A 14,171-nucleotide genomic window follows, 5' to 3' on the forward strand; every position below is an offset into this window, starting at 1 on the left:
ATGAGTCCATGGTCAGATCAGCCATGATCTTGTTGAATGGCACTGCAGGCTTGACTGGCCAGTTGGCCTACTTCTGCTCCTATTTCTTATATTCTTATGTATGCTCACCTTCTCCTGGTGCATAGATCTTCACATTACTGATATCAGCTTTGTAACTTATCTCTGTGCCCTCTCAATTACCTTCATGAGCTTTTCATGAAATGGTGGCCAGAACTTTAAGGTTTATTGCAAGTTTAGCACAACTTTCCCAGTTCTCTAGAATTGAACTTCAGTACTTAGTTTGCTTTCTGAATAAGATGGCATCCATGACCAACTGTGATGCCTGAAAGACAGTTCATCAAACTCCTTTTAAATATGTTTCTACAATTAAACTGCAAGCAATTGGAGCCTGTAATTTACATTTTGATGATAGGTTTTTGGTCCAACTGAGCGATTTAGTGCTTTTGCTATCTCTGGGGGAATTAAACCCCAAGGCTGCAGGAGTAAGATAAGTGGGTGACGGTCAGGGAAGCGAAGGGAAGAGCTCAGATAGTAGAGAGCACCCCTATGGCCATCCCCCTCAGTAATTGTTATCTCATTTTGGATGGAGTTGAGGGGGATGACCTGACAGAGGACAACCACAGCGATTGGGTCTCTGGCACTGAGCCTGGTTCCCTGGTGCAGAAGGGAAAGAGGAAGATGAGGAATGCAGTAGTCATAGGGGATTCCATAGTGAGGGGAACAGACAAAAGGTTCTATCAGCCTGATAGAGATACCCGCATGGTGTGTTGCCTCCCAGATGCCAGGGTACGGGATGTCTTGGATCGGGTACAGAGTATTCTGAAGGGAGAGAGTGAACAGCCAGAAGTCTTGGTACATGTTGGTACCAATGACATGCATATCAAAAGGGAGGAAAATTCAGGGAGTTAGGTAGGAAGCTGAAAAACAGGACCTCCATGGTAGTAATCTCAGGATTGCTGCCTGTGCCATGTGCCAGCGAGTGCAAGGATAGCATGATCAGGCGTATTAATGTGTGGCTGAGAGACTGGTGTAGGGGGCAGGGCTTCAGGTTCCTGGATCATTGGGGCCTCTTCTGAGGGAGGTACAACCTGTACAAAAAGGACAGGTTGCACCTGAACCCAAGGGGGTCCAATATCCTGGCAGGCATATTTAATAGAACTGTTGGGGAGATTTTAAACTAATTTGGCAGGGGGATGGGAACCGGAGTGATAAGATTGAGGAAGGGTAAAACAGAAATAAATCAAAGATAGCGTGCATCTGAGATTATACAAAGAACAGGCAGTAGATGAGGCTTAATGACAGCCAGTGGCATGAGTTACAGGGCAATAGAGGTGTGGTGCAGTTAAAACAGAAAGCAACAAACACTGGACTGTAAGTGTTATATTTGAATGCACGCAGCATAAGGAATAAAATGGATGATCTTGAAATTCAGCTACAGATTGGCAAATATGATGATGTGGCCATCTCTGAAACTTGGCTAAAGGATGGCTGCCATTGGGAGCTGAACGTCCAAGGATATATGGTGTATCGGAAAGATAGGTTAGTAGGCAGTGGGGGTGGTGGTCTCTGTGTATAAGAAATAATATTAAATCATTAGAAAGAGATGACATAGGATTGGAAGGTGTAGAGTCTCTATAGGTTGAGTTTAAAAAATGACAAGGGTAAAAGGACCGTAATGGCAGTTGTATACAGGCCTCCGAACAACAGCCAGGTTGTGGATTACAAATTTCAACAGGAGATAGAAAAGGCATGTCAGAAAGGCAATGTCATGATAATCATTGGGGATTTTAACATGAAAGTGAATTGGGAAAACCAGGTCAGTACTGGACCTCAAGAGAGAATTTGTAGAATGTCTAAGGGCTTTTTACAAGAGCTTGTTGTTGAGCCCACTAGGGGATCGGCTGTGCTGGACTGGGTGTTGTGCAATGATCTGGAGGTGATAAGAGAGCTTAAGGTTAAGGAACCCTTGGGGAACAGTGATCACAATATGATCGAGTTGACATTGAAATTTGAGAGGGAAAAAATAAAATCCAGTGTGTCGGTATTTCAGTGGAATAAAGGAAATTACAATAGAATGAAAGGGGAATTGACCGAAGTTGACTGGAAAGGGACATTTGTAGGAAGAACAGCAGAGCAGCAATGGCTGGAATTTCTGCGAAAAATGAGGGAAGTGCAAGACAGATATATTTCAAAGAAGAAGACATTTTCGAGTGAAAGAAGAACACTACCGCAGCTGACAAAGGACATCAGAGCCAAAATAAAAGCAAAAGAGAGGGCATACAAGGAAGCCAGTGCTAGTGGGAAAATAGAGGATTGGGAAGCTTTTAAAAACTTGCAGAAGGAAACTAAGAAGGTTATTAGGAAGGAAAAGATAAATTATGAAAGGAAGCTGGCAACTAGTATCTAAGAAGATACTAAAAGCTCCTTTCAGTAAATAAGGGGTAAAAGAGAGTTGACGGAAGATATAGGACCAATAGAAAATGATGCTGGAGATATTGTAATGAGAGATGGCAGTGGAACTGATTGTGTATTTTGTGTCAGTCTTCACAGTGGAAGACATCTGCAGTATACCGGACATTCAAGAGTGTCAGGGAAGTGAAGTATGTGCAGTGAAAATTAACGACTGAGGAGGTGCTCAGGAAGCTTAATGGTCTGATGGTGGATTAATCTCTTGGATCTAATGGAATGCACCCTCGAGTTCTGAAGGAAGTAGCTGGAGAGATTGCGGAGAAATTAACTATGAACTTTCAAGAATTGATAGATTCTGGCATTGCACTAGATGACTGAAAAATCGCAAATGTTGCTCCACTATTTAAGAAGGGTGGGAGGCAGCAGAAAAGAAACTATAGACCTGTTAGCCTCACATCAGTAGTTGGGAAGTAGTTGGAATCGATTGTTACGGATGAGATTACGGAGTACCTGGAGATACATGACAAGATAGGCCAAAGCCAGCATGGCTTCTTGAAAGGAAAATCCTACCTGACAAACCTACTGTAATTCTTTGAGGAAATTACAGGTAGGGTAGACAAAGGAGGTGCAGTAGATGTGGTGTACTTGGATTTTCAGAAGGCCTTTGACAAGGTGCCACACATGAGTCTGCTTAGCAAGATAAGAGTTCATGGAATTACAGGGGAGTTACTTGCATGGGTGGAACTTGGCTGGTTGGCAGAAAACAGAGTGGGAATAAAGGGATCCTATTCTGGCTGGCTGCTGGTTACCAGTGGAGTTCCATAGGGGATGGTGTTGGGACTGCTGTGTATGTCAATGATTAATGGATTTGTTATTAAATTTGCTGATGATACAAAGATAGGTGGAGGAGTGGGTAGTGTTGAGGAAACAGAGAGCCTGCAGAGAGACCTAGATAGTTTAGGAGAATGGGCAAAGAAGTGGCAAATGAAGTACAATGTTGGAAAGTGTATGGTCATGCACTTTGGTGGAAGAAATAAATGGGCAGACTATTACTTAGATGGGGAGAGAATTCAAAATGCAAAGATGCAAAGGGACTTGAGAGTTCTTGTGCAAGATACCCTAAAGGGTCAACCTCCAGGTTGAATTGGTTGTGAAGAAGGCGAATGGAATGTTGGCATTCATTTCTAGAGGTATAAAATATAAAAGCAGGGATGTGATGTTGAGGCTCTATAAGGCACTCATGAGACCACACTTGGAGCATTGTGTGCGATTTTGGGCTCCTTATTTTAAAAAGGATGTACTGACATTGGAGAGGGTTCAGAGCAGATTCACAAGAATGATTCCAGGAATGAAAGGGTTACTGTATGAGGAACGTCTGGCAGCTCTTGGGTTGTATTCCTTGGAGTTCAGGAGAATGAGGGTGGGTCTCATAGAAACACTCCGAATGTTAAAAGGCCTGAACAGATGAGATATGGCAAAGTTATTTCCCATGGTAGGGGATTCTAGGACAAGAAGGCATGACTTCAGGATTGAAGGACTTTCATTTAGAACAGAGATGTGGAGAAATTACTTCAGTCAGAGGGTGGTAAATCTGTGGAATTTGTTGCCACGAGCGGCTGTGGAGGCCAAGTCATTGGGTGTATTTAAGGCAGAGATAGGTAGATTCTTGATTAGCCAGGGCATCAAAGGGTATGGGGTGAAGGCAGGGGAGAGGGAATGACTGGAAGAATTGGATCAGCCCATGATTGAATGGTGGAGAAGACTTGATGGGCGACTGGCCTACTTCTGCTCCTATATCTTATGGTCTAAACGAGATTGAGAGTGGAGTGTATGGCTTAAAGTCCAAAGGCGAACTCATTATCAATGAGGAGTAATGGAGGCTGATTAAAGCGTTGAGCAACATTGAAGTCGATGAGGATGAGACCGGAAGGCGAATGGGTTTCAGTGCCACCTGCCTGTGTATGACGGGTCTCCCTGTCCCTCTCCCTCTTGTTCGATGCTGCTGGAGGGAGAGTCAGGAGTTTTCCTCAAGCTGGAAGGGTTGATTGGCGTAGCTCATGGCTGTGGATTTGCTTTTGTTGAACTTGTGGCTGTGGACTCATTTTTGGAGGACTCTGCGTTTAATGTTCTGTGTATTTCTGGTTACTTGCTAATTGTGTGATTTGATTAGAGCATTTCAGTGCAGACTGGCTCTGCGGCCTGCAGTCAATGAATGTCAACTGAATTGTACTGAACTAAACTGAACACTCTTGGACTATTTTGAGGACTTTGATGTTTATTATTCTTTGTGGTATTCGTTCACTTTTTGCAAAATGTTCTATTTTATTTGCGTTGGGTGTTGATACTTTCTTTGAACGGGTTCCATGGTGTTTCTTTGTTTCGTGGCTGCCTGCAGGAGGACGAATCTCAGAGTTGTGTACTTTATACATACTTTGATAATAAATGTACTTTGAATCTTTGAACCTGTGGCCACGAATTTTATTAATTTTTACCTTTGTTCCTCTACCCTACTGAGACTCACACAGTGGCACAAGAGGTAGTGCTGCTGCTGCAGATTTCTAGAGCTCCAGTGACCCAGGTTTGATTCTGACCTTGGGTGTTCATTGCAGTTTGCATTGTCTCTCTGACCACATGTTTGCTCTGTGTGCTTCATTTCCTCCCATGTTCCAAAGATGTGCTGGTAGCTTCATTGATTAATGTGAATTGTCTCCAGCCTAGGCATTGGCGGGTTTCATTAATATTTTTCACGTATCACTAATCTTTTTTTTAACATTTTGTGGCTTTATCTCATTACTCATTTAATTACATTGTCATTTCCATGTCCTCATCTTTGAGATCAGGTGTTCCACTTAGCTTCTGGGGTTCTGATGTATGGGATCTTCAACCTATTTTTGGAGGTGGGGCAGGAAATGGCAAAAAGTATGGGTGGGTAATATGTGCTATGGTGCACTGGTCCATTCCTTATCAAGGGTTTCTGTGTGTTTCTAGTGCATGGCCTCAAGGTTCTCAATAGAATAGGGAGTGTTCCTGCTTCTCTTTGATTAGCTGTGGGCAAGACTGTGTTCCTGCTTCTCTTTGATTAGCTGTGGGCAAGACTGGAGGAAACTTTGAGCCATATTCTTTTATCTTTATCTGATAATCTCTGGCGACAAAGTTTAAGTAGTGTTTTAGGAGTTCATTCAGTGTCAGACATTTGAGTGATGATACCTGTCCAAGGTAGCCAACTATGAGTGATTAAGACTTCCGTGTTGCAAATGTTGGCCCGATTCTTCAATCCAACAATAGATCCTCTCTTGTAGGGGTTTATTTTGAGTTTTGAGTGTCAGATTTAAAAAGGGAGCAGCACCTGTTGGGACTTTCTGTGGAGGTTGAATCATTTGGGTTAGTTGGCACTTTGGCAAAGACCAATAAGAAGTTAGGTTTTAGCAGAGCAGCCATTGTGGGAGTGGTTCCAAGATTATCCTAATTTTTAATGTTAGTGGGAAACAGCATATGAGTACTAAGTTCAAGGCTAAAAATCTTGCAGCTGTGTTTAGCTAGATTTGCCAAGTAGATTATCTGCTTTATCTTTAAGGTTCTGTCCATCACATGAGATCAAGAAATGGACTTGAGAGCAGGGAGTTAGCAAAGGGACCAGATAATATCTCAGCTGTAGTACTGGCACTGTGCCCCAAAACAAGTCCTGTCTTCAGTCAAGCTGCCCTAGTTCTGTTTTAATGGTGACAGCAATCCAAAAATGTGGAAATTGCTCATATATGTTCTGGCCCAAAAAAAACAGGATAAATCCACTCCACCCTGCCCTCAAGTGTACCTGGCCCATTTCTGACTCTTCCCTCCCCTTTCTCGAGCTCTCTGCCTCTATCTCTAGAGACAGTTTATCTATTGATATCTTCTACAAACTCACTAATTCTCACAGCTACCTAGACTATACTGCTTCCTATCCTGTCACTTGTAAAAATGCCATCTCCTTCTCTCAGTTCCTCTGTCTCTGTTGCATTGCTCTCAAGATGAGGCTTTTCATTCAGAACTAATGAGATGTCCTCCTTTAAAGAAAAGGGATTTCCTTCCTCCAGTATCAACATCGTCCTCACCCATATCTCTTCCACTTCAAGCATGTCTACCCTTGCCCCCATCTCCTTGTCAACCCACTAGAGATAGTGTTCCTCTTGTCCTCACCTACGACCCCACCAGCCTCCGTGTCCAGCACATAATTCTTCACAACTTATGCCGTCTCTCCACAGGATCCCATCACCAAGCGCATCTTCCCCCTCCCCCCACTTTCCACTTTCCGTAGCAATCACTCCCTACATGACTCCCTTCTCCAGTACCTCCCCACTGATCTTCCTCCTGGTACTTATCCTTGCAAGTGGAACAAGTGCCACATCTGCTCCTACACCTCCTCCCTCACTATCATTCAGGACCGCAAAAAGTCCTTTCAGGTGAAGCGACATTTCACCTGTAAGTCTATTGGGATAATCTGTTGTATCCGGTGCTCCTAGTGTGGTCTCCTGTATATCAATGAGGCCAAATGTATATGGGGAGACCACTTCGCCAGGCACCTATGCTCCGTCCGCCAGAAAAAACTGGATCTCCCTGTGGCCACCCATTTCATTTCTACTTCCCATTCCCATTCTGACATGTCAATCAATGGCCTCCTGTACTGCTGTGATGAGGCCACGCTCAAGTTGGAGAGGCAACACCTTGTATTCCATTTGAGTAGGCAACACCTTGTATCCCATTTGGGTAGTTTCCAACCTGATGGCACAAACATCGATTTCTCCAACTTCCAGTAATTGCCCCCCACCCCCACCATTCCCCATTCCCACCTCCCTCTCTCATCTTATCTCCTTGCCTGCCCATCACCTCCCTCTGGTGCTCCTCCCACTTCCCTTTCTTCCATTGTCTTCTGCACTCTCCTATTAGATTCACCCTTCTCCAGTGTCTTATCTCCTTCACCAATCTCTTCTCAGCTCTTTACTTCACTCCTCTTCCCCTCATCTATCACCTTGGACTTCCTCCCCTACCCCCACTTTGTCTTCACATCTTTTTTTCCAGTCCTGATGAACAGTCTCAGCCCAAAGTGTCGAATGCTTGCTTTTTTCCATAGATATTATCAAGGTAGCTAAATAAAACTGTAGTAACGGGGAATTAAAGGAAAAACATTCTAATGGTTGGAGTCGTGCTTTGCACAATTTGAATGGTTATGACTATTAGAGGGGATGAATCTTCCCATTTGCAGGCCATGGCCGAAGGAACTCCTGGGGATAGTGTCCCAAACTAAACTACCATAACTTGCTTTGTCAGTGACCATCCTTCCATGATAAGATGCTTACTGATGAATGTACATCATTTATCTTCATTCACAATGCTTCAGCAAATAAAGGGGCTATGCTTGACCACCTGGAAGTTTGAATTGATATTAAATTTGTGCTTGTTCTAGAAAAGTGTCAAGCTCTGTCCATCACTAACAAGAGAGTGACTAACCACTTGGCATATAGTGGCAACATTGTCACCAAATCTCCCTGCCTCTAAATCCTGGGGAGTCACCACCGATGAAAAACTCAGTTTAATCAGCCACACAAATTTTGTGGCTGCAAGAAAATTTCAGAGGTTGGGTAGTTTTTCTGCTGTGCACAAGGGACAGATTAGATTTGTGATGTGATATTCTTCACGTCTGGAACATTGAACCTCCAACATTCCTTAAGAACCACAACACCATCCAGGACAATACATTCATTCCTTTCACCTCTGGTAAGTATGGCATGCACAGTTTGCAAAACATATTGTGGTAAATTGTTCCCAAATCTGCCGCCTCTACCACCAAAAGGTGAAAAGCACCACCTTCAGTACATGTTCTCACACACTGTCTTGAATTGGAAATGCATTGCCAGTTTGTCATCATTGGGTACCTTCACAATAAAGACTGCAGCCATTCAAGAAGATAGCTTATCATGTTCTTTCCAAGGATATGAAAGGATGAGAAATAATGGTGTTTTGCCAGTGTTGGACGCATTCAAAACATGAATGAATCATAAAAAATGTATAGCATTGTGCATATGGGGAAGTTTTTATATATAAAATAAGATTGAAGCTGAGAATTTGCATTTATTTAAATCGAGATTGTATTTTACGTTTCAGGGGTCAGAGAGGAAATATTTTCAATTCAGTTTTTTTCTGAACTTAGGGAATGTTCTCAAGAAGATTCCATTTTTTTCTTATCACATTTGCATTCTCTATTAATAGTACATTGTCATCCAATCACCTATAAAATACAAAATCCTCTATCATTGTTTGTTAATAGATGGTAAATGAATTATTTGGATCTTGCATGTGTGTTTATATTTCTGTTACTGGGAATATCTTACTTTGAAGCGAGTTGTTCTTTGCCTGAAGTTTTGTCATGTCTCTCTTCCTATGTGACAGGGGTCAAGAAGGGCCACTGCTCTCAACAGAGAGGTATTTCACTGCAGTTTAAGTTTTGTCTTGTCTTGACTTTGAATAACCAGTGTGTCAAAGTACTTGTATGTAGCAATGTATAATTCGGTAAATTGCCTTTAACCCTACTATAAATATTTGTATCAATAACTACCAATAAATTAACATAACTGCTTTTTTCCTCAGCCATGAGTTAACATTCTGCACCAGTATCATGTGCTTCAGTACTTGTAGGCATTTGCAGTTTTATTGATGAAAGTATCTTTCTGGATGCATGGCTGTCAAGAAAACAATTATTTTCAACTACTTGGGCTGTGGTTGAGATCAGCCACTAAATCAATTCAAAGCAGAGGTTAATCGATTTCTGCAAATGAGGGAATCTGGGAAATGGGTAATGCATGAAAGTAGAGGTAAGATCAGTCATGTTCTTCATGAATGGTGGAGCAGGTTGAAAGGGTTACGTAGTTTACTCCTCTTAATTTTATGTTGTGATCAGAATTTAATTTATTTTTTTCTTCCAGACTTCAAATACAGCTCAGGTCTTCAGCTTAGTTGCAGAACGTAGACGAAAATTTCAGGAAATCATAAATCGCAACAACAGCAGCACTATTCACAATGCAGATGTTAGACCAAAGACATCAAAGTGGACTGCACCTAATTCAACTCCACAATTCACCACAACCATTTTGGAAGTTAGAGAAAGTATGCTTTCTCTCCTAATTAAACTGCATCATAAACTCTCAGGAAAACAAAACTCATACTATCCATGCTGGTTAGAAGATTCAGAATCAACATCGAGATTGGACCCAATGCAGCAGATCCATGGTGATGGGACAACAGCAGTTGAAAGAATTTTAATAAAGACTGCAGCACGGAGTCGGCAAAACAAGTTCAGGATTGAGGAAATTTATAGGAAGGTAGCACCTCCTACACCTCCAAAGAAGAGTATTTCGGATAAGAAAGCTCTAGATAAAGAAGAAAGGTAAATGTTTATCCAGATATACAATATATGTGCATTTGATGAAAAGCCAATAGGAAACTAAAGTTCATATTTGCATTTTTTTTTTAGGATCAGAATCAAGTTTATTATCACTGGCATATGTTGTGAAATTTGTTTTTGTGTGGCAGCAGTACATTGCAATACATAATAGGTAGGGGAGACTAAAAGGATGTTTACAAGGATGTTGCAGGGTCTGAAGGACCTGAGTTATAAGGAAACATTGAATAGGTTAGGACTTTATTCCTTGGAACAGAGAAAATTGAGAGGAGATTTGATAGCGGTATACAGAGTTATGGGGGGTATAGATAAGGTAAATGCAAGCAGTCTTTTTCTACTGAGGTTGGGTGGGACTGCCACTACAGGTCATGGATTAAGGGTGAAAGGTGCAAAGTTTAAGGGGAACCTGAGGGGAAACTTCTTCACTCAAAGGGAGAGTGAGGAACAAGCTGCCAGGGCAAGTGGTGCATGTGAGCACGATTTCAACGTTTAAGAGAAGTTCATAGGTACATGGTTGGTAGGGGTATCGAGTGCTATGGTCCCGGTGCAGGTTGATGGGAGTAGGCAGTTTAAATGGTTCAGTGTGGACTGGGTGGGCCATAGAGTCTATTTCTGTTCTGTGCTGTACTTTTCTATGACTCTAAAACAGGGGGGCACAAACTTAGGGTGAATGGGGAAGGATTTGATAGGCAACTTTTTCACGCGGAGCGTTGTGAACACATGGAAGGAACTGCCTGAAGGAGTTGTTGATGTAGGTATAATGGTGTCTTTTAAGAAGCAGTTCGATTAGATATGTGGAGGGATAGGCTTAGAGGATAAGGGAGCAAATGACGGAAATTGAGGCTAGCTGGGTGGTCACTGTGGTTGGCATGGACTTGTTGGGCTAAAGGGCCTTTATCTGTGCTGTATTGCTCAATGATTCTGACTCTGTGACTGAAATTAGCCCAAAGAAAAATAGGGTTGAAATATTTTGCTTTAACTAGAATTATACTTTATATTTTGAACCTTTCCAGTATAGTGGAATCACTAAAATTCAGAGGTAATGTAAAATATTTAAGTTAAATGATGTATTGTAGAGAAACAATTCGTACATTATTGGAAATATACTAGATTTGACTATCATCTACAAGGAATTTTATAATTATCATTTTAAATATATATTCTAATCAGTAGTATTTACAAAATCAAAACCAGTGCTACTTAAATTGCGTTGTACAAACTGATTAAAATTTAAATGTCATGTCTTTAAGAAACAAATACGACATGTATTGCTAAGTGGTGATGAAAATAAAAAAAATAAATAATGAATGTTGGAAATCTGAAATAAAAAAATACTTGGCCCCTCTCATTTTAAATGGTCATGCCTATAGTGCATTCTTACATTCCTATTGTAACTTAAGCTATTAAAACAATTGGATTAGAAAAATGATTCAATAATATTTCTGGAATTCATCAAAAATATATTGGATTTCAAAGAGAGATTTAATTTTAAGCTATTTGCATTTTCTTCTAAAAAAAACACAGCTGTTGCAATGTTGTTATGTGTAATAAGACCAAAATTCTGAATTTTGCACAGTATGTAGGAAAAAAAAGGAATTTTGATTTGGATTTCTGTAGCTGCCATTCAATTCTATTTTACAGATTTTCTCTCTGAATAATTTCATCATTTGTCATTCATTGGCAGCAGATACTAAAATTAAGATAAATCACATCGAGCAGAATACTGTTGCAAATGTAGACTCGGTTTAATCCATTGTGTATTTCAAGTTAGATTTAGTAGTGATGAAAATGGAAAGGGCAATAAGTAGGTGATGATGACCCTTTTTTTTTCGAGTTTTGACCTTTAGTCAAAGACAAGTGGCATCTCTCACAAGATAGACTGTTTCCACAGCAACCAGCGCTGTACCAAAGAAAAAGACAAATTGATGCTGATACCTTGCAGCCTTACTATGTCTACCCTTTAAGCAGTCAGAAAAATTACTGAGCTGAGTGGAATCTGTCAGAATCTGTTTATATCATATACTCAGGGATCTCCATATACATTAGGAATAAGTTTAGGTCAGAAATGCCCTGAGCTGTGAAGAAACCCAGCTGCAGGAAGTGAAGGTTAATTCAGTTTTTTTTCTGGAATTTATCTGCCAAATGTTATAGTATATTAGACATGTTTCTAATCATACATTCTTTATCTGATTATTGACCAGGTCATCTTTGTTACCACTGATCCAACAAATAAAAATCAATAAAAAGCTTAGACTAATACATTGTTTCACTTGAATGATCTTGATTTCAGGTTGCTGAAGGCATTTACTACATTCAGAAATTATTCTGACTAAGGTTTTGTTTTTGAGGATTTCAAGATTTCAATATCCCTGATGCAGCTCTTTCTTTCAAATTTTTTGCTAAAATTGCTTTTTTCACAATACAGTTGACTAGCATGTATCGTATAACCCATAATTCTGAGTTTGGGGAAATGTCCTCCAAGTGGTTGCTGCCAGATGCATAATAGTGGCTAATTAAATTAGCAAACATTATCTGTTAGTATATAAACTGCCCTCCATCCTATTGTTTCCTCCCCTACGGTTGGCTTGTTAGTGATCAAACCTAGCTGGTTGTACCTGGGGTGTATTAATGAATGAGTTGCTTGATGGCTGGTTTTTGTTTTGGTGCCCACTTCCTTGCCTGGGATGTGTGTGCTGTAAGTCATGCAATTAATGTCTCACAGAACAAAGTTCTACTATAATTGCATTTCCATGTGCCACATTCCTTCAAATGTATAAAGTCAACATATTGGAGCATTTATATGCTGGCAACAATTATACCAGTGCTCAAGAAGAACAGTGTGAGCTGCCTTAACAACTATCAGCCAGTATTACTTACATCTGTAGTGATAAAATGCTTTGAAAGCTTGATCATGGCTAGAATCTACTCCTGCCACTGCAATTTGCCTATCGCCACAATAGCTCTATGGTGGATATGAACACGATGGTGCTCCATGCAACGTTGGATTATGTAGATGATACAAATACCTATGTCAGGGTGCTATTCATTGACTATAGCTCAAAGTATAACACCATCATTCCTACTGTCCTAATCAAAAAGGTGCAATACTTCTCTCTGCAACTGGATCCTCGACTTCCTAATTGGAAGACCACAATCTGTGCGGATTGGTGATAACATCTCCACCTCGCTGACAATCAACACTGGGATGTGTGCTTAGCCCACTGCTCTACTCTCTCTGTACCCATGACTGTGTGGCCAAGCATAGCTGAAGTGCCATCTATACAACCATTGTTGGCAGAATCTCAGATGGAGACGAGAGGGGGTACTGGAGCAAGATATACCAGCTAGTTGAGTTGTGTTGCAACAACAACCTTGCCCTTAACGTCGATAAAACCAAAGAGCTGATTGTGGACTTCAGGAAGGGTAAGATGAGAGAACGCAAACCATTCCTTATATAGGGAACAGAAGTGGAGAGAGTGAGAAATTTCCGGTTCCTGGGTGTCAGTATCTCTGAGGAGCTAACCTGGTCTCAGCATATCGATGCAGCTATGAAGAAGGCAAGACAGTGGCTTTATTTCATCAGGAGTTTGAGATCTGGTCTGTCACCTAAAGTACTCGTAAATTTCTACAGATGTACCATGGAGAGCATTATGACTGGCTGCATCACTGTCTTGGTGGGGAGTGGGGGGTGGTGGTGCTACTGCACAAGATTAAATAAGCTGCAGAGAGTTGTAAAATTAGTCATATCCATCATAGGTACCAGTCTCTGTAGTATCCAAGACGTCTTCAAGGAGCAGAGCATTATTAAGTTCCCCCCATCACCCAGGGCTTGCCCTCTACTCTTCGTTACCATCAGGAAGGAGGTACAGAAGCCTGAAGGTACACACCCATTGATTCAGGAACACAGCTTCTTCCCCTCTGATTTCTAAATGAACCCATGAATAGTCCCTCACTACTTTTTTTTATTTTCTGTTTTTGCACTACTTATCTTAATTCAACTATTTGATATACATATGAATATATATGTACTGTATTTCAGTTTTTTCCTATATTTATCATGTATTGCATTGTACTCCTGCCACAAAGTTAACAAATTTCTCGACGTATGTTGGTGATATTAAACTGATTCTGGGTCTGAAGGATAAACAAAAGAGATTGTGTATCTGTTGAGTGAAATCACATGTTGAAGAGAAAAAAATAAGTGTTATTGAATAAAGGAAAAAAAAAATAAAATTTGGGGAGAAGGAGGAAATGGGAATAATCTGGTTGGGATTGGATACTTGGGTTAATATGGTCTTGTTAAATTCTGTTTGTCGGGGTGAGAGGAATG

General features: G+C 40.9%; 1 protein-coding gene across 3 annotated transcripts in view; it reads left to right on the top strand.

Moving 5' to 3' along the window:
* The window catches only part of ubr3 (ubiquitin protein ligase E3 component n-recognin 3), a 224,485-nt gene that overhangs the window by 86,196 nt on the left and 124,118 nt on the right, over positions 1–14,171 (top strand). For 2 of the 3 annotated variants that reach the window (XM_072261897.1, XM_072261899.1), the window contains 2 exons: positions 8,833–8,865; positions 9,366–9,826. In XM_072261897.1, the coding sequence (XP_072117998.1) occupies positions 8,833–8,865; positions 9,366–9,826 (494 nt within the window). The remainder of the gene's footprint in view (positions 1–8,832; positions 8,866–9,365; positions 9,827–14,171) is intronic. The other variant, XM_072261898.1, reaches the window with a different exon arrangement.

Source organism: Mobula birostris, chromosome 6, assembly GCF_030028105.1.
Source record: "Mobula birostris isolate sMobBir1 chromosome 6, sMobBir1.hap1, whole genome shotgun sequence".
In the NCBI taxonomy this organism is placed as follows: domain Eukaryota; kingdom Metazoa; phylum Chordata; class Chondrichthyes; order Myliobatiformes; family Myliobatidae; genus Mobula; species Mobula birostris.